Source organism: Cucumis melo, chromosome 1 (assembly GCF_025177605.1).
Source record: "Cucumis melo cultivar AY chromosome 1, USDA_Cmelo_AY_1.0, whole genome shotgun sequence".
In the NCBI taxonomy this organism is placed as follows: Eukaryota; Viridiplantae; Streptophyta; class Magnoliopsida; order Cucurbitales; family Cucurbitaceae; genus Cucumis; species Cucumis melo.
In genome coordinates, this window is record NC_066857.1 from 13302921 (window position 1) to 13321450 (window position 18530).

General features: G+C 33.5%; 2 protein-coding genes across 2 annotated transcripts; both read left to right on the forward strand.

Moving 5' to 3' along the window:
* The first annotated feature begins 859 nt into the window (after positions 1-859).
* LOC103490141 (AUGMIN subunit 4) lies at positions 860-7217 on the forward strand. Its single transcript, XM_008449515.3, has 13 exons — positions 860-1607; positions 1792-1839; positions 1959-2084; positions 2909-3244; positions 3470-3569; positions 4195-4240; positions 4328-4421; positions 4506-4577; positions 4701-4759; positions 5150-5218; positions 5307-5358; positions 6781-6858; positions 6955-7217. Exons 1-13 carry the CDS (start codon positions 1473-1475, stop codon positions 7030-7032), a joined length of 1293 nt encoding a protein of 430 aa, XP_008447737.1. The 5' UTR covers positions 860-1472; the 3' UTR covers positions 7033-7217.
* Positions 7218-15336: 8119 nt separating this feature from the next.
* LOC103490142 (protein translation factor SUI1 homolog 1-like) lies at positions 15337-16722 on the forward strand. The gene is made up of 2 exons (XM_008449516.3): positions 15337-15495; positions 16177-16722. The coding sequence occupies exon 2, from the start codon at positions 16224-16226 to the stop codon at positions 16560-16562; it is 339 nt and encodes a 112-aa protein (XP_008447738.1). The 5' UTR covers positions 15337-15495; positions 16177-16223; the 3' UTR covers positions 16563-16722.
* The last annotated feature ends 1808 nt before the right edge of the window (positions 16723-18530 follow it).

The window sequence follows — 18530 nt, forward strand, 5'->3', positions numbered from 1 at the left end:
ATACTATATACTCAAACTTGATCCATTATGTCTATACATAAAGTTCAAGTTTACTTAAGATAGCCTTAGGATCTTAGTTTATTGGACTCAAGATTATAATATTCAATTTCGCCAATAATTCCTCGATAACAACTTTATTGAATAGAATATGATTTTAAATTACAAACATACAAGTTTTAGGACATAAATTTCAATAGAGGCTGCCATGTGTTGAGTGGTTTGTTAGGTAGAAGGATGACTAAACGCATTGAGTGGTTCGTGTTCAAGTCAATCGCCATAGGGATGATGATCCGTAGGGATGCTGATGGTGAAGTAGTAATAATCACGGTGGTCATTGCGTTGAGGAAGTTTAATATCCCGGCGTTAGGAATAAGTAGAGGCTAACGAGACTATTATGTTGTTTAATGTGTAGTAAGACGTTAAGACGTTTCTGAAAATAAGAAAGCTTTTATTGAGTGTAATTGTACTTCCCAAATGAATTTATAAATACTTGTCTGTAATGACTCAAACTCATAACAATACAATTTATTCACATTGCCTCAAACCCCATTTTCCAAACGTACGAAACATATTGAACTTGACTGTCATTTTGTTTAAGAAAAACTTTTTCATGGCCACGTTAAACTACTACCAATCCGTTTGAGTCAACAGCTTGAGGTGAAGCCATTACCAAGCAACACTCTTACTCCACTGCTTTCCAAGATAGGCATTATAAATCCTTTTAAGTCCATCTTGAGGGGTATTAGAGTAATTCAATGTTAGTTTCAATGTTGTTATGAAGCTGCGTAGTAAATGCACTAACCAAAATGTTAGAGTATTTGCCGGGGGATTCCGAAAAAAGTAAGACAAATCCGATGATGGAGGCAAGTTGGTGTGGAAAGAATAGGGTTGTCGAATGTGGAATGTCCAGCTTAGAGTGAGTCGATACGTTTGAACTTCCTTCTTAGAACTAAATTTGCGAGATATGTAACCCAAGGCAAAGGCAATTCCGCAATCTATGCTTCTGACGTTAGTAGATGGTCAATTGATATCTTTTTTTTTCTTAAAATGGGTCAATTGGTATTTTTGGTCTGGGAAAGGGGTCATCCATACAAATTTCCGAAAATGGACATTGATTACAGAATGTAGAGAAACTAACATAGACAAGTTTGAAAGGGTCGAAGTCGAGGTTGGGGGAAGAAGTGATGGCGAAACGAAGTTGAAGCAGTGCTAAACAAAACTGAAGCTTGATACACGAGTTTGAGAGAACGATTGCACAAAGTTGAGAGAAAGTGAGGAGTGCGAAAGACAAAACGAATTGGAACGATCATTTTTTTTTTTAAGTAGGGTAGTTATGGTATTTTACAAGGCAAAAAAGTGTTTTTTATGGGTTATTTTTTAAAATTTCCTCCCTCCGTCGGAAGAAGATTTCGATACATCGGCTCACGGTAGAACGGCTTTGAGAGGTATATGCTTCGATCCTCCGATCTTCAATGGTGAAAAGCTTACAGGGCGGAGGGCAAAACCTCCCTGCTGACGTGACGCAGGTCATTGATCAGTTGGAGCGCCACTGCTTGGCTCCCGATGGATCTCTCGTCTCCAAACCTGCCCACTACGATCTACAGCTCGTACTCCATTTACTTCTCTTTCTCTCTTTCTTTCCACTCGATTTCTTTGCTTTATCGATCGCTGGGGAAATGTAGGTGGAATTGAGCGTTATGTTTGATTTTTGTTCGGGAGTGCTTTGTAAATTGACCGTATTGTGTAATGGACTGAAGCTCTGAATTTCACTAATTATTTTGAAATTTGCAGGCCAGAGAAGAAATGTCGAGGGAAAGGTTGCGTTATTTGGAAGCCATGGTAGGTGGTACTTTGATTTTCTAGTTCTGGGTTCTGTGATATTTTTAAAATTTATTGAGCTGGTTGCATACCTGCATCCGTTGATTACTTTGAGAGTTGATGTTTTGGGTTTCATGTAGGCAATCTATTGTGAAGCAATTGCAATGGTGGAAGAGTACCAGCAGGCTGTTTCAATGGCGAACCTTGGAGGAGTTCGAGATGTTCAGGCGCTTTATCCACAGCTAGGCTTGAAGAATTCGCCTCAGGTTTGTGATACGAACCATTCCATTTCACGGTATAAAATAAAATAGAAATCCAAATTCTACCTACCTCTCAAACTCCTCACTTTCTCCATCTAACAACATTCCAATTCAGAATGAAAATAGTTTCTTTCTGACAAATCTCACTAATAAACTAATTTACCTGTATGGATAACCTTGTATTTCTAACAGTTTGATTGTGTTCTTATTGGACTGATTTTGCTTCTATAGTTGGTTGTAAAATTACTTTGCAAAATGGCCTTTATTATTTTAGTTGGAAGGATCATTGAGTTTCAGTTTGATTCTTTCTTAGCTTTTACCTTAAAACAACGTTCAATATGTTTTGTTTTCTTTGTTTGGGTGTTCAAACTGAGTGTATCTGGAATATAATTGTTTGTTGAGGAAATATAATGAAAGGCCACAGGCTGGAAGTCTGCAAAATAATGAAATTGTGGAAACACAACATCAATAGGTTCGTTGATGGTTAAAGATTCTCTGAACCTGTGATATTCTTTGATCTTTAACATTGGTTTTTGTTGGAATGTATATGAGTGGGGCTTGTTATTTATGTAGAAGGCACTTTCAATTTTTCAGTGCACAAACTTGCCCTCCGTTGTCTTGGTGGTGTTAAGTTTGCATCTGAACTCCTCTCAGAAATTCAGGGTCTCTGTGGCAATAGTTTGGATATTTATGTTTATAGATATATAGGTATATACATATGAACACATAAATTTTTTATGTACCAACTAACAAGCTATTCGGGAAACAAGCTTATGATTATTGGAATGGCCTGAACTCCTTATAATTATAGCTTTCAAACCTTGTTTCAGGTTTATGAGACTCTTGAACACCGAATGGTAGTGGCAGAAGCATCTCAAAGATTGAGGCTTCCTCTTATATCAAAGGACGGTGAAATCCATGAGGAAGAGATCGAGAAGCTATCTCGAAGTTCCCTTGATAGTACAAGCACTAGTGTTACAATAAGCTCAAGCACTAATTCAACAAATTATGCAAGTGCTAGCAGTACTGGAAGCATTGTGAACAATAGTCTTTCAGTAAGCTCAACTGATACTGCAGAACCTGGAGTAGGTGGTGTTCCCAATCGCTTTCTTGGAATTACACCTGCATTTTTATGGCAAACACAGCTCCATCAAACGCCTTCCACGGTATAGCATCTATTATGTGGGAACGTGTGGAAGGAATCAAACTATCAACTATATTTACATTTCTTTCTTTTCTTCTGGCTTTTATTGAATTGGGTCCTTTTGCAGTCTTTGCTCTTATACTAAATTCTTATTGGATAGTTTTTAAGCACCTAATATTTTTATTCTCAATTTATGAAAAGCTTCACTGATCTAAATTATCTGCAACCTGTTCTTATGTTACTATAGGATATGGCCGAATATCAAATGGCTCTTTCTCGTGAGATAGATTCTCGTCTGAAGACTAAATGTGATAAAGTAGCTGATGCTTTTATTATGGATGATATTGGTAGGTTGTCTATCTTTCCTTTCCATTTTGTACAATTCTGCAAGCATGTTTTATCAGTGCAAGTGTGATTTAAATTTTTTTTTAATCTTAATCGTCATAATAATATATACTTTTTTTGTAATGCGTTTTCTAGCTTCAGATATTCAGGCATATTTTCTTGATCCCATGTGTCGAAAAGTTGACATTTACTTGATTTGCGTTATAAAATTTGTTACAAATAAGGGGCTTTGTTGATAATTTATAGCCCCGGGGTATTTTAGTATTTTACTTTACTCTAAGTTTAATTTCTTTTTTGCATTAGGGCCTGCTAGAGCCTATAAAGTTGTCTTCTCTTGTAGCTTTCATTGTGTGTGGAAATAATAAAAGACTCTATGGTGGTTTTTTTTCCATGTTCTAGGATTTTCCATGTAGATCTTGTGTTTTCTTTTCTACCGTAACAAAAATTATCTTTTTTTATTTTTTTTATTTTATTTTATTTTTTTATTTTTATCTTTTAAACTTTGACTGCATTTATCCATGTGAAGAGTGTCCACCTACATGATCTCGAAATATGAAACTTTGTGGATTTTGGCTTTAGTATAAACTCATTAGACAATGCATATCTTATGGCCTTGCATTCATGCAGAGTCATCATCTGGGCATCATAGCTCTAGTGCTCGGCTTCCAGAGAGGTCTGCTTGGCTCTTTCGTGGCAGTATTTATTTTGTTTTATTTTCTATACCCAGTAATTTGTTCTCAAATAAGACTTCAATCAATAGGGTTAAGTTGATCATCGAGGAAATTGAAAGGGAAGAAGCAGCTTTACGGCAAGAGCTTTACTCGGCAGACAGAAAGTTCGCTGAATATTACAATGTATATGACAGGAAGTTCGTTTTATTCTATCCGTTTTGTCAAAGGTTAATTGCACAAATTGTCTAATAATTTGTTCAAAACTAGGTTCTTGAGCAGATATTGGGAGTACTAATAAAGCTTGTTAAAGATTTGAAGTTGCAGCATCAACATAAATATGTAATTGCCTTTATTTTCTAGCATAATGGATGATTGGTTTCACATGAATGGTTTCGGTTTTTAGTTTTCGTTTGTAGATTTGAGACTTTAGCACATTAACCTGGATGAAGTGAAATTTTGTAGGACGATCTCCAGAAAACATGGCTGTGCAAAAGGTGTGAGACCATGAATGCAAAACTGAGGTCTGTTTGTAATTAAATGCTCATTTGATCTTGTGTTCATTAAACAATTAGATATTCGTACAATATTTTTTCTTGTGCGAAGCACATGTTGAGTGCATGTCGGAGTGTGTCTGTGTGTCTAAAACCGACTCCACAAGAAATAGTGTCTGTACTTCTTATCTATGTCCAATCAATACACCTTAACATGTGACATTGGCTCAACTCATCAAAATGATTAGCCATGCCTAGCCTGAGCTTTACAAAGATTGTGGCAATTCCTTTTCATTTTTCTCTCCCGTTTCTCTTCTTTGAAGCTGAATACTATTTTAACTGCAAATTCTATTCTATTTCTCTAAATATGCTTAGCTCATGAGCTCATCCTCTGTCGTAACTATGCACCTCACTTTTCAGTGTATTAGAGCACGTTCTCTTGCTAGAAACTTACACTCAGGAATCTATACCAGCCCTTCATAAAATAAGGTATTTGTCAAGTATTTTCTTTTCAGTAAACGGCAGGTCAGCATGTTCTGTTCAAGGTAAAAATGATTCGTAACGTGCTTTGTTACAGAAAATATCTTGTTGAAGCTACGGAGGAAGCTTCTATTTCTTACAACAAAGCAGTAAGTTTTTCTCTTTCTTACTCCCTCTTGCTCTTCCCTTTTATCTCTATACGTATGATAAGAACAGGAATATACTCGAGGGTTTAGTGACAATCTAACCACAGTGGATAACTGTTTTTAGTACAATAAAGCGTAGGAGACTGAATCATTGACTTTATGATCACTAACACATTTATATGCTAGTTGAACTATATTCACTTTGACCCATGAAGTGATAAACAATAACCGTAGGGAGCTGTGTTTTGAAAAAACTATTTCAAGTACCACCTCCAATATAGGTCGGTCAAAATAACTTCATAAAAGCATTAGCTGATTTCTCTCTATCGTGGAAGGTTTTGTGATTTCTGCCATAGCAGAGCTTTGTTTTTCAGCCACTATCATGTACCTTATGTTTATTGATGACATTCGTGTCCCATTTGATTATTAAACCTTACAATGTGTCTGTATTAATTTGTTGAAAACTTATGCGAGATATGTATAAATGCATAATAAAATAAATTATACCTCTAACTTCCACTTCACAAATTAGAGGAAAATAAGCAATCGATCATAAAATTGTAAATAATAAACCGAAGGAAAAAAGCAGAACATTTAAAATTATACTGGTTTGCCCCAAACTCAGGACTATATCCAGTATTCTGCAACTGCAGGCTCTTTTATGATGAAAATTGAAAAGAAATCCTCGAACTTCTCAAATAGAGAGGTAAAACAAGAACTATTTGAATCCAGTGTCTAGGTATTTTGTACTGTATTTTGCTGTCACTCTAAAATACTGAAGAATAAAAACGTCAATGCTCTCGGTTTTAATTCTTCCTCAGCAGCAAAATGAATCACGGCCCACTTGTATTTTTCCTTCAAAAACCTCCTTTTATAGAAAAACTCCAGTGCTCCATTTATTTCTTTAGTCATTCCCACTAACGATTTAGTCAATAGAAAAGCTTTCTTATATAAGTTCATTAGAGGAAATGGGCCTTGAGAAAAAATGGGTTAACATGCAAAATAAAATTTTGCCACATGTACGTTGAGAAAGAAATTTCTCTCCACATAAAATTTTTGCTACAACTTAGCAAATTGATTTTGGGCCAAATAGTCTGGGCTCCACATTCTTAACATGATCCGTGTCACATAACGCACTGACCCTTCCGGTGTTGAAAAATAAAAGCAAATAATAATAATAGAATGAAACAAAGGGACAAACCATGGATATCATTTTTCCAGTTAACCCTCACAAGAAATGGACAATGAAATATTCAATCACAAGAAAGGGACAATGAAATATTCAATTAAGCAGTACTCTTATTGTTCTACTCCTTTTGCAATTTGACCCTAAACCATAGTCTGCGTAATTTTATATCCTCACTCTGGACTTAGCTGGTTCTTAGCTGGTTCATGCTACATGGTTTACATTTACCTTTTCAACAGGTTACTCGTCTCCGTGAGTATCAAGGTGTAGACCCTCATTTCGACAATATTGCAAGGCAGTACCATGATATTGTGATGGTAATAATGTCTTGTAAAACAGCTATTCACTTTCATCATCCTCTTTGTTGAAAATGAGGAAGCTCATTAGGGGTTTTACTCATTTTTATTTTGCAGAAACTTGAGAATATGCAATGGACAATACATCAAGTTGAGATGGACTTGAAACGCTTGCCAGATCAATCAAGTACCTGAAACATATTACATAGAATTTAATTCTTTTGTTTGTAATTGCTTCTTTTTGTTGTATTATGAATTATGATTTGCTTGAAGTTAATTTTTATCAGCAGCCTGTTCATAATGTATTGTTTTGCTCTCCAACTTTGTCTTCTCAAATGGATGGCTTAAATTAGTACCATGGCAATGTTACTTCTGCAAAATCATCTTTTTCTTCAGAGTTGTTTACTGAGGTATCATGACCTTCATTAACCACTACATTGATTGATTTCATGACATTGTTGGAGCGCCTAGTGAACACCCGAAAGGCTCTGCTATCCAACAAGTACTCTAAGAAAATTCCTTCGTCAAACTTGGAGTCGAGTTTCTTCTGGTCTCTCTATCATTAAGGATGTGACTTTGCTATTGAAAATATAAATATATCTGACATTGTGTTTTTCTCCTTTCATATTTCATAGACCGTGTTGAAAATGTCAGGACGGAGAGACGCACGATTATGGATATAACATGTTGTCAATGCTTCTACCCAGAAGTAATAAGGAATTTCTTTGGCATGAATCGTGGCACATGCCATTTCTTGAAGGTTATGTTCTTCATTTCCACAAACCCATTTGTTGCGGAGCTATGGGGTTTGAGAACTAATGATGAATATCAGAACATCTACATAAATAAGTAAAGTTCTCATTCTAAAGTTGAAGACATAATTCTTGAAATGCTCCAAAGGTCTTTGATTTGCGAAGGTCTCTGATTTGTCATGAAGAAATTTGACCTGAGTGTACAAAGAGAAATCATCTACACATACTAAAACATATTCACCTTCAAAACTTTCTGTTTGCATGGGTTGCATAAGGTCCATGTGGATCATCTCAAGGACACGACTGGTAACAATATGAGACATTTGTTTATGAGGCACATGATCTTGCATGCTTGATAGTCATGATAGACAATATCTCTTTTGAAGGACAAGAAGGGGAGACCTAAAATGGCATTGTCGGACAAAATCTTCTGAATAGCTATCATGTACATGTGGCCAATGTGTTTATGCCACAGTGCAAATTCGTCATGACGTGAAAGATGACACATCTGAGAGGGGCCATTAGGACACCATAAATAATAGTTGCTAGAGAAATGCATGCTCATAATTTAGGAGTTTGCACCGTTTGTAACAATGCATGTCTTTAGTAAATTGAATATTTTAGCCTTAATCACAAAGTTAACTAATGCTGATTAGATTGGTCGTGAGACCTACTAACATAACATCTTTGAGGGAAGGCAAACTGGAAAAGTTCAAAGTTCCCTTTCCAACAATCTTAACAAAGGCACCTTCACCAAATGTTACTTGACCTGAGCTAATTGATTTCACGGTTGGTGATATAACTTTTCTCACTAGTCATATGATGGGAGCTACCACCGTCAAAGTATGAGTCTTCTTTAGTAGAGGACTTAAAGGAGGCAACACTACATTTGTCTTGAACTTCTTTGACTTTGCATATCTATTTTGCTTAGTTTCGATGATTAGGTGATGCAGAGTGCATAAGTAACAAATCCACCGTCTTCTATGAGTGTGTGAGCAAGATACGCTTTTCTTCCAGTGAGAGGAAGGTTCAACAATTCCATAAGATTCTGGGTGTTGAGCTTGAACAAATTCGATTTTCTATTTTCTTTGACTTGATGAGTTCTATTGCTTTCAAGCCTCAATTTGTCTTTTGAGACCTTACCTTATGAGAGAATTTTGTTTAGAGTAACTATTTGAGGATTGAGCATCTCGGTAACTTGCACATTTCATCATTTTCAGCTTTAACAAAGTTTCACTCATGTTTTAAACTTGCAATAGTTGACATCAATTTATGACCGTCTAACAATAAGGTTTTGATCCATTCTTTATGAACATCTAGCACCTTCAAGTCTTCTTGTCATTTATCAAACATCTTGTAAGATGGATCAGATGAATTTTCTTGAGATGTAGTGCTTTCAACTCTTTGAAATGCTTCAAAATTAGGATTCTCATATGACAAAGTGTCAAAGAGATGTTACTAACAAGAGCTTTAACATCTATGTTAGAATCACTACTGTCATCAGAATCAATATCATACCAAGTAAGCACATAACTTTTATTTTGTTTGTTCAAGAATGTTGGACACTTAGCCTGAAAAGGTTTGAAACCCAACATTCTCTATGTTTTAAAGGCTTCTCTTTATGGCAGTGGTATTAGATTTCTCAATGTCTTTACAAAAACTTTGAGCTTTTTGTTGTTTTGCATAAGTACCTCCACCAAACTTCGGACGTTTGGAGCGCAAGTTTCTGGATCTTCCGTCAAAGTGTTTCATCACACAATTAAATTTTGCTTAGATAGCAAAGTAATTGATTATGCAAGAGCCTCCTCTAAGTTTTGAGAACACTCACTCACATCATCACAAACAGATTGAAAGGCAATTCTCATATTCTTTTTATCTTGCTTTCCATTAAAAAAAAAAAACAATTCAAATGCTAGTAGAGAGCCAATTAATTCATCCACTTTCATGGAAGTTATATCGTGTGCTTCTTCAATCACTGTGACTTTCATGTTGAACCATTTGGGTAGAGAACGCAACACTTTTCTAACCTATGACATATTTTCTCCAAAGGAAAAAAATTCATTAGCCAGATCCAGTAATCAAACATTAAATTTAACAATTGTTTCATCCTCTTGTATCCTGAGGTTCCCAAACTTTGTGGCAACATTTGAAGTATAGATCGTGTAACTTTGGTTGTTCCTCATGAGCAACAAATAAATTGTCCCAATTAGCTTTTGCTGAGACACAAGTACTAATCAAACAAAATATATTTTGATATACTCCGTTGAAGATAGCATTTAAGGCTCTACAATTCCCTAAAGTAGCTTCGTCTTCCGTAGCATTCTTCCAGGCCTTAGGTTTAGGAGAGACTTTCCCATCCTCACTTGTGACAATTGGATGAGTCCATTATGTGATAATAGATTTCTAAGACTTTCTATCGAGTGACTTAAAAAAGGTTGTCATCTTAGTCTCCCAATATGCGTAATTAGTTCCATCTAGAACAAGGGGACGTGTAGTGAACCACCTTCCTTGAAGCTATCCATGACTGAAGCACATGAAATAAAGGTGACCCTCTTAGTTACCAATTGAAAATTTAAAAATGATTATTTTCGCAGACATAGTGTTTATACAATCGTTATAGGAAGTAGTGAGACAATAGTAGACTATTAGAGAGAGAAACAATAGTAAACATAGGAATTGGTAACCCAGTTCGGTGATACAACACCTACGTCTGGAGGGTAGTGTGCCCAAGAAAGATAATTCACTAATATAATAGAGTCAAACAGTTACAACGTTTGTACTTATATGTATAGTATCAAGATTACAGTGACAACTATATAACTAACTTAATGAACATCTAGGCTTCCTCTAGATGCAAGACTTCCTCTCTTTTGTACTTAGGTTCCCTCTAAATATGTTCCAATTAGTGATGAATGACTCATGTTCCTCCTGAGCGTGTGAGACTCCCTTTCATTTAATGTTATCTCTTTTTTCACTTGCGAACTCCCTTTGCGTGTGAAACATAGGCTCCCACTAAGTTAATGAAATCTATATTCTCAATGGAGTTGGCTTTAGGCTCCTTAAAGCAATGTTGTATGAACAATTTTGATGTAGTCTTCAACAAATCACTCACAAGTACAATAGCCACACATAGATAGATGAATGCTTCGAGCTCAAACTTATCTCAATATCACAATCAAGAACAATTCAAAACATATGCAACTACTTTAGCAACGAAAGCAACACAAGCTTAAATGGCACAATGGATCAAGGAAACAACCCACATAAAGAATTGGCACAACTCTGAAAAAAAACATCCTAATAGAATCAAGTTGCAGAATAAAGTAAATGAGGATGTAAATAGTATGCCGAATCCACAACTTCTAGAACAACTTTTGAGACACGAACATTCTGAGATATATAATGGAACAACTATGAAAATAACTTGGTTGCATAGGACGCTTAATCAAATATATTTATCCAACTTCAAAGGCTCTAACACATTCTATTAATGTGAAAATATATAATAATTTTGTTGTTTGTATGAAACGATAGTATTTCATCTACCTTGCATACAATGTTTACTTGTAAAAAATAGTAAAATATATGTGAAGGTTTTAAGTTGACATCTCAAGGCTAAGAATCTCCACCTTTCCATTTTGTCCCTCATTTTTAACAAAAATGACTATTATATCAATTATATGGTTAGTTATTAGAGAAATTGCATCAAATGACAACTTTTTTATTTTTTGAAAAAGCAGTCCATAGCATCTCTTTTTTTGCATATTGCAAATATGACAAATATGATAAGTAATTAGATATATCAGAGTTATTCGCAATGTAGAAAATGTAGTGACATGGAACCTTATTATCATAAATTTTTTTGTTATTTTTGCAAACGTCCCTAGTTATTATTTGTAATTATTCATCGTATTCCCTAGTTTAAGTGGTTACTAACAAAACACACCTATTCAATTTTCACATCCTTGGATTTAGTGGTTACCGGCACTGTACACCTATTCAACATATTTGTAGCCTATTTATAAGTAGATCATCTCTTTTCAATGAAAAGGGAAAAATATTTCTATTCATCCACAAAAATAGGGAAAACCTGGTCTAAAGAATGTGTATGGATTTTAAGCAATCACCGTGTGACCAACATTCATGTAAGTACTATCAAACTAATATATCGAAGACCGTAAAATTGCACCATATTTCTCAACTTTAGAAGTATTGTTTACTTCTTACCCTTTTTATTTTCAATACATTCTTATTATTTTGGCACCAATAAAATTTTGAGTTTTTCACCTGTCTCCAAAAATAACATGCTCATTAACAAATGTATGCTTCTGTTCCATTTCCATAAAGATCATCTTTTATCATAATCTTTTCCAGAATCAATGCTCACTACTTCATTTTTTTTTCCAATTTTGATAGCAATATTTGTCAATTTTATTTTGGCAGTAATGCTTGATTTTTATATAAATATATATATATATATAATTAACGCCCAGAATACAAAAATCAATGAGTTTTTCATGTGAAAAAATGCCTCCAAAAAGACTATGCTCATAAATAAATGTATGTTCTTATTCCATTTCCATCAAGATCATTTTTTTCCCGATCATAACTTTATATTTTTCATAATCAATGCTCTGTACTTCATTTTTTAAAAATATTAACTTTGTGAATAAGCGATCTCGTAAGTTTCCGTAAAACATCCGTTGCGCTCCAATAAGTGATCTCGACCGAGATTGGCCCAAGATCCATTGAGATTTGCACCTTTCTTGACTAGACAAACACCAAGATTTTGCCTGAGAACCCTAAATATCCTTCTTTACTTCCAGTCCTGAGCAAACAAATCCCTGAGATCCTTACCTTCCTCTCCGAGTTTTCAATCCCGGTCGAACACGACCTCGAGATCGTCCGAGAGCACAACTCCAAACCTTTCTGTCCTTCATCTTGGTCTTTCACAGCCTTGAGAGCATCAAAATTTCACATCTGCCTTTACTCTGCCTTTTATCTCGATCGAATAGGACCGAGTCTTGAAGCCTCTTTCCCAAGATTCCTTTTCCAAGACACCTACTTTGGCTAACAACCAACTTTTCTTCCTATCAATTCAACACAACTTCAACCTCAACACTTAACTTGAACCAAATCTTAAAGTTTCTCTTTCTTTTACTAAAGCTTAACAAGTCCTAATGGTTATAGAAATCTGGGGTTTCACAACTCTCACTCCCTTAAGAAATTTCGTCCTCTAAACAAAACAAACAACTCCTTTTACATACGTAAACTTCATTACTTAAGTTCAACGGAAAACTTACTTATATACTTATATCTTACATCCTTGAAACAAAACTACATTCATAAGTCCACTACTCCATTATACCCTTTTGCTTGCTATCACCGAGCTTTGTTTCATCTGATAAAGAAACTCTTGACTGGTTATTTATCTGTGACTTTGCTTGCGAATCCTTTCGCGCCTTCAAGGTTAACTGAGAACATTCTCTTTTAAAATGTTCATACTGCTTACACCGATGACAAACATCTATTTCAATTAAACATTAACCCTAATGAAATCCTCCACACTTGTGACATAAAAAATCTCTTAAAAAAAATCTCTTAACCGGGGTAGTTACTGATTCCTGTCTCTACTTCTCAAAATTTCTTTATTGTTGCTTTGGATGAATACTTTATGTATTCTCTTTTTGTAGCTTGTCTTCTAGAAAAAGTAACCTGCCTTTGTATCTTTTCTTTTACTTTAAGGTAATGTTTTGAGAACTCTTCCTCAATTTTAAGAAATCCTTGAACTTCTTTCTACTAATCTCTTGCTTCTCCATCCAACGTGGTTTCTACTAGTTTGACTTCTTGGTCTTTCGGGCATTTGATCATCCTAAAACATTCTATCACTTTACTAATCCATTTATCTTGAACTAGTTGATCCTCTAAACACTTCGACCCTTAAAGCTTCCAGTTTTCTGCTGGTACACTTATCCTTATAATCTATTTGGTTTGCGAGTGACAAGATTTCTTTCCTTAACAACTTAAATAAGAAAAAAAAAAGAAAAATAGTTTTACTTGCAAAGCTTTTGGTAAGATTGTGTCCCGGTCGTTGCTTACATACTTTCTCTGCCAATTTGACTCTACAAAGAATCTATTTTCTACCTTTACCTATCTTAACTTTATCTATTACTTAACCTTAACCATTTTTAAACTCGATTGAACCTTTTTACCTTTCTACTTACTGAGAACTAACTTTTGCTCTGAACTTTAACCTCTTGAGCTTTCCCCAAAAACTAATTTTTTTTTTTTTTGAGGGATGGATTGGCAAATTTTGGGGAGCCAGTTGGAATTATAGTAAAAAGCGAAATTAATAAGTTTTATAGCAAATTTCCTGACACAGGCCTTTTCTATTCCCGCTTTGCTGGTTCTATGATATGTTAAGATTTTCACGTACATTGTATTGGATATTGTGTTAGATTCTAACTAGAATATGAGATTTATCCGCAGTAGAATATTGAACCAAAATTTTCCTATATGAATCTCTATCTATAATATCTCCAATTAGTTATTCTAATCGAACCTTTATATCTAATAAATATATTTATTTATTTAATAAAATTATAAACCTTTATGTTTAATAAATGTTTATATATTTATTTTCTAAAATTTCTAGAATATATATTTAAATAATTCATAATATCTATTTTTTTAAGGATTTCAAAAAAGTATAAGTTTAATAAGTTTTCCACATATCTTATTTTATTTTATTATTTTAATCTTGTATTAAAGTAATTATAACTATATTTAATAAACTTTTATTTAATTGTTTTTTAGACATTAAAATATTTCGTTAATAAATAATAAATATTTTGGTGTTATTTTTATGTAAATAAAAATTTTAAATTAAGATGTGTAAAATCATCCGAATAAAGAATGAGTTTTAAACTAGAAACAAATATTTGAATTAGAGATGTTAGTTTTCTGGATACAAATAGGTTATTAGTTATATAATTATATTCATAATTTGAAATATTAAAATAAAATGATATTTAGTTTCTCATAATAAATAATAATATATTATTCTAAAAATATTTAAATATTTATTTTATTTAACATGAAGATATTTTTTCTAAAAATTTTGTTATGGTTTTATGGATGCATGGAATATACGCAACAACTTTATTTTTATTATGAAAATTAAATTTACATTTGATTTTAAAATATTGATAATTATTGTATTCAAAACATTTGTTATTTGATTTCTTTTAAATATTGAATTTTATAGTTTTTTTTTTATATAATTATTTATGTTTATATTGGAGTTAAATTATAAAACTATTAAATTGAAAAAAAAGAAAATAATTTTAAACTTTACGTAGGGCAGGTGGTATGGAACTACTTTTAGTAAAAGCGGGCATAGAGAGAAAAGTGAATGGGAACCTCAAGTTGGGAGTTCGTAAGTCGTGAGTGCGAGTCTTGTGTTTATTCATCTCCAATTGGGCCCACTTCCCCCCCTTCATACCGAGTCGGGTCACGAATCTAACCATACGGATGCGGGTTGCGTTGGCGTTCAATGAACGCGTCGCTTAATTTCACACCCCTTGCCTTTTCTCATGTTGTTTTCCTTTTCCTTTTCCTTTTCCTTTTCCTTTTCCTTTTCCTTTTCTAAGATAAAATGATTTTCCTTCCATCTTATACGGTTCACCTCAGCGTAGATCTCAACCATCCGTTTCTAATCTAAGTCCTCCACGTCATCCTCCCAGAAGGTTCCAGCTCAATCCAACCCAATTTAACAATGAATTGTTTGTTACCGCCTTCCCCCACGAACCTCTCTATAAATACTCCTCATCTGCCTTCTCTATTATTTCAATTTCATCCTTCTTTCTTTCCTTCCTTCCTCCTCTCATCTCGCTCAGCGCTCTCGGTAACTTTCTAATTCTTTCTTCATTCTTTCATTATTTGTTTCTTCCCTTTTGTTTTTTTTATTTTGTTTTCTGGGTCGTCAACAAATAATTCTTCCTTCTGCTCAATCCTTTATACTTTTTTGTTTTATAATCAATTCTGTGTATGATCTCTCTCTTTTCCTCCTTCCTAATTTTTTCTGGTGTTTGATCTATTATTTTATGAATCAAATGGGATTTTTTATATTTTTTTATTTCCTTGTTTCCTGTTTCTTATTTGCTCCCTGTTTTCCTTTTTCCTTTTAGATCTTTTGGTTTGTGTTCTGATTATTTGGTAATTCTGGTGTTGGGTTGTACTCACGAATTCGGGAACCTTTTACTTTTTCTTTCTATTCGTAATTAGTTGTTTGCTACTCTTGGCTGCGAAGCCCTCAATCCTTCTTTTCGACGGTTCCTGACTCTAGTTTTGTGACCTTTTTAATGAAAACGTCCTTGTTTTTAGAGTTTGGTAACCAACTAAGTGCTCGTGAGAAAACAAAGATGTGTTTGGAAAGACAAAACATTGAATATTAAACAAACGGATCCAATATCCAGCAAGGGTCTTAGCTTTTGCTTTTAGATTTGAGGAGTGTTCCTGGTATGTTTAAGGTCTATGGATGGTGAAGGTTCTAGGGTTTTAACGGTAATTGTTCCTATGCTTTCAGATTCTTGGTTGTTCGGTTTCGTGCAAGTTTCCATCCAAACAAGGTTCATGGTTGAATTAGATTTCCAGATCCCATCTGCGTTTGATCCATTTGCCGACGCCAAAGATTCGGATGCCCCCGGAACGAAAGAGTATGTTCATATTCGCGTCCAGCAAAGGAACGGCAAGAAGTGCTTGACAACAGTTCAAGGTCTGAAAAAAGAGTTCAGTTACGAGAAGATTCTCAAAGACGTGAAGAAGGAATTCTGCTGTAATGGTAACGTTGTGCAAGACAAAGAATTGGGGAAGATAATTCAACTTCAGGGTGATCAACGCAAGAACGTCTCTCAGTTTCTTGTTCAGGCTGGTCTTGTCAAGAAAGATCAGATCAAGATCCATGGATTTTAAGCAACCTTCTGCTTGATGTTTTATCTTATGCTGTTGAATTGGAAGTATTGAACGAGTCTTGTATGTTTTTTTCTTTCGATATCTTTTTCTTTTTCAATGGATTATATGTTGGTGTGTGATGATGGGAACTTACTATCAATGAAGCGTTTGATTTTGAGTATTCGGTTTGAAATTTGTGGTATTGCATTCTTCGCTTCCAACAAAATCGATAGATCGGTTTCAAGGTTTACTATAGTTCGTTGACCATAACCATTGCAAGTCCTCGTAGGGGAAAAAGAGGAGACTTCTTTCGAAAGTTTGAACTTCTTTTTTGGGGGAATGTGAACCCAAATGTTAACATGTCCATACATCGTGTTACTTGTCAGCCAAGCTAAATTACCAAGAAAAATATTATTAATAATGTTAGTGATGTCAATAATCTGAGTCTTTCTTGATTTCATTTGATTCATGAAGTTAAGAGGTAATATTGGAAGAATGAACAAGAATTCCATTTGATTCATGAAGTTAAGAAGTTATAAATTTAGGTTTCTATAATCGAATTATAATAATTTTTTGGGAATTTGAAAATATTGATTAATTTTATTTGTACCGATTCATTTAGGCATCTATTTAGGCTTCTATAACTCGAATTATAATAAATTTTTGGAAATTTGAGAATATTAATTAATTTTATTTGTACCACCAATTCATGTTATCTTTAGTTTAATTAGTAATCATTAATTGATAATTAAAATAAGCTTACAGCAGTTAAAAATAAAGAGGAAGTTTTTTTAATATATGCTACTTGTTATCCAATGTTTGTTTTTAGATTAATAATATAAATGATTACCAACTTCAAATTGAAACAGGAATATATAAGAATACGAACAAATTAGTGGAAGGGAATTGATGTGTCATTGGGGTAGGAGATTTAGAATTTGTAGTTAGGGTTAACTAATTAATTCTATTCTATCCTTTTTTATTCTTTTCCGTAAGGGATCAAACTATGGATCTCAATACTATTTGCAACTTTTGAAATAATACAAATACTTTTTATTGAGGAAATAAGAGTTCTTTGGAAACGTGCCCATGTTATTGGTTGTCGTGATGACATCATTGTCTTTTACCAAAAAGAAGCTAGAAGAAAACTTGAAATTTGTAGAAACCATGGATTTATCTTTAAGTTAATTTTGAGTACATTTCAATTATATATGAAAATAATATTCCTAATACATTTTCTTTTAAATTAATTTAAAATTTAAACACTTATCTATTTTGTTTCATCTTTTTATAAGTATTTATACTTATTTACTTTTTAAAAAAATTAATTATTAGGAGTGTTTTTTTTAAAGTTGGATTATTTTTTAATTCCATTTTTTAAAAAAGGTATTTTAAAAGATTACCGAATATGTCGATTCTTTTAAAATGATTTTTCTTCGAATATAAACATTTTAAAAGTAATTCGAACATATATAATATGGCATCATCATACGTAGAATATAGAAGAATTGAATTTTAATTTAATAATCTTATCTTACTTTAATGTTTGTCCATGATGATATATAATTTTCGTTATTAAAAAATTGAACCATCATAAGAACAAATCATTTTCCACAACGTCGAGAGAAAAAAATCTGAAAAAATTGTTTGAGGCAATAAAAAGTTTTGATTTGTTGACAAATACACAATAATTATGTTCGCCAAATACATTGAAATAATTGTTGGATTTGGTGGGAGACATAATCTTTTCCCCTTTTGTTTTCACTAATTATTAATGTTCATATTTATTAAACATACATTATTAAAATACTCGTCTTTTAGGGTGAACCAAAATATTTATAAATATAGAATTTTTTTTCCATCTATTTACTTTCTATTGATCAAGATAAGTACTATATGAATTTAATAGAGTATGAGGGGCATATATGTTTTATATCTGATTGTTCTTAGGTAAGTCCTGTACAAGTTGTACAAGTTGTTCCTAAGAAA

What these genes read in the sequence shown, in the direction of transcription:
- LOC103490141 (XM_008449515.3), top strand. Translation starts at nt 1,473, where the DNA reads ATGGTGAAAAGCTTACAGGGCGGAGGGCAAAACCTCCCTGCTGACGTG. An exon ending in TCCATCAAACGCCTTCCACG is followed by an intron (nt 3,245 to 3,469) that starts GTATAGCATCTA and finishes ATGTTACTATAG; the next exon opens with GATATGGCCGAATATCAAAT. An exon ending in AGTTCGCTGAATATTACAAT is followed by an intron (nt 4,422 to 4,505) that starts GTATATGACAGG and finishes GTTCAAAACTAG; the next exon opens with GTTCTTGAGCAGATATTGGG.
- LOC103490142 (XM_008449516.3), top strand. Translation starts at nt 16,224, where the DNA reads ATGGTTGAATTAGATTTCCAGATCCCATCTGCGTTTGATCCATTTGCC.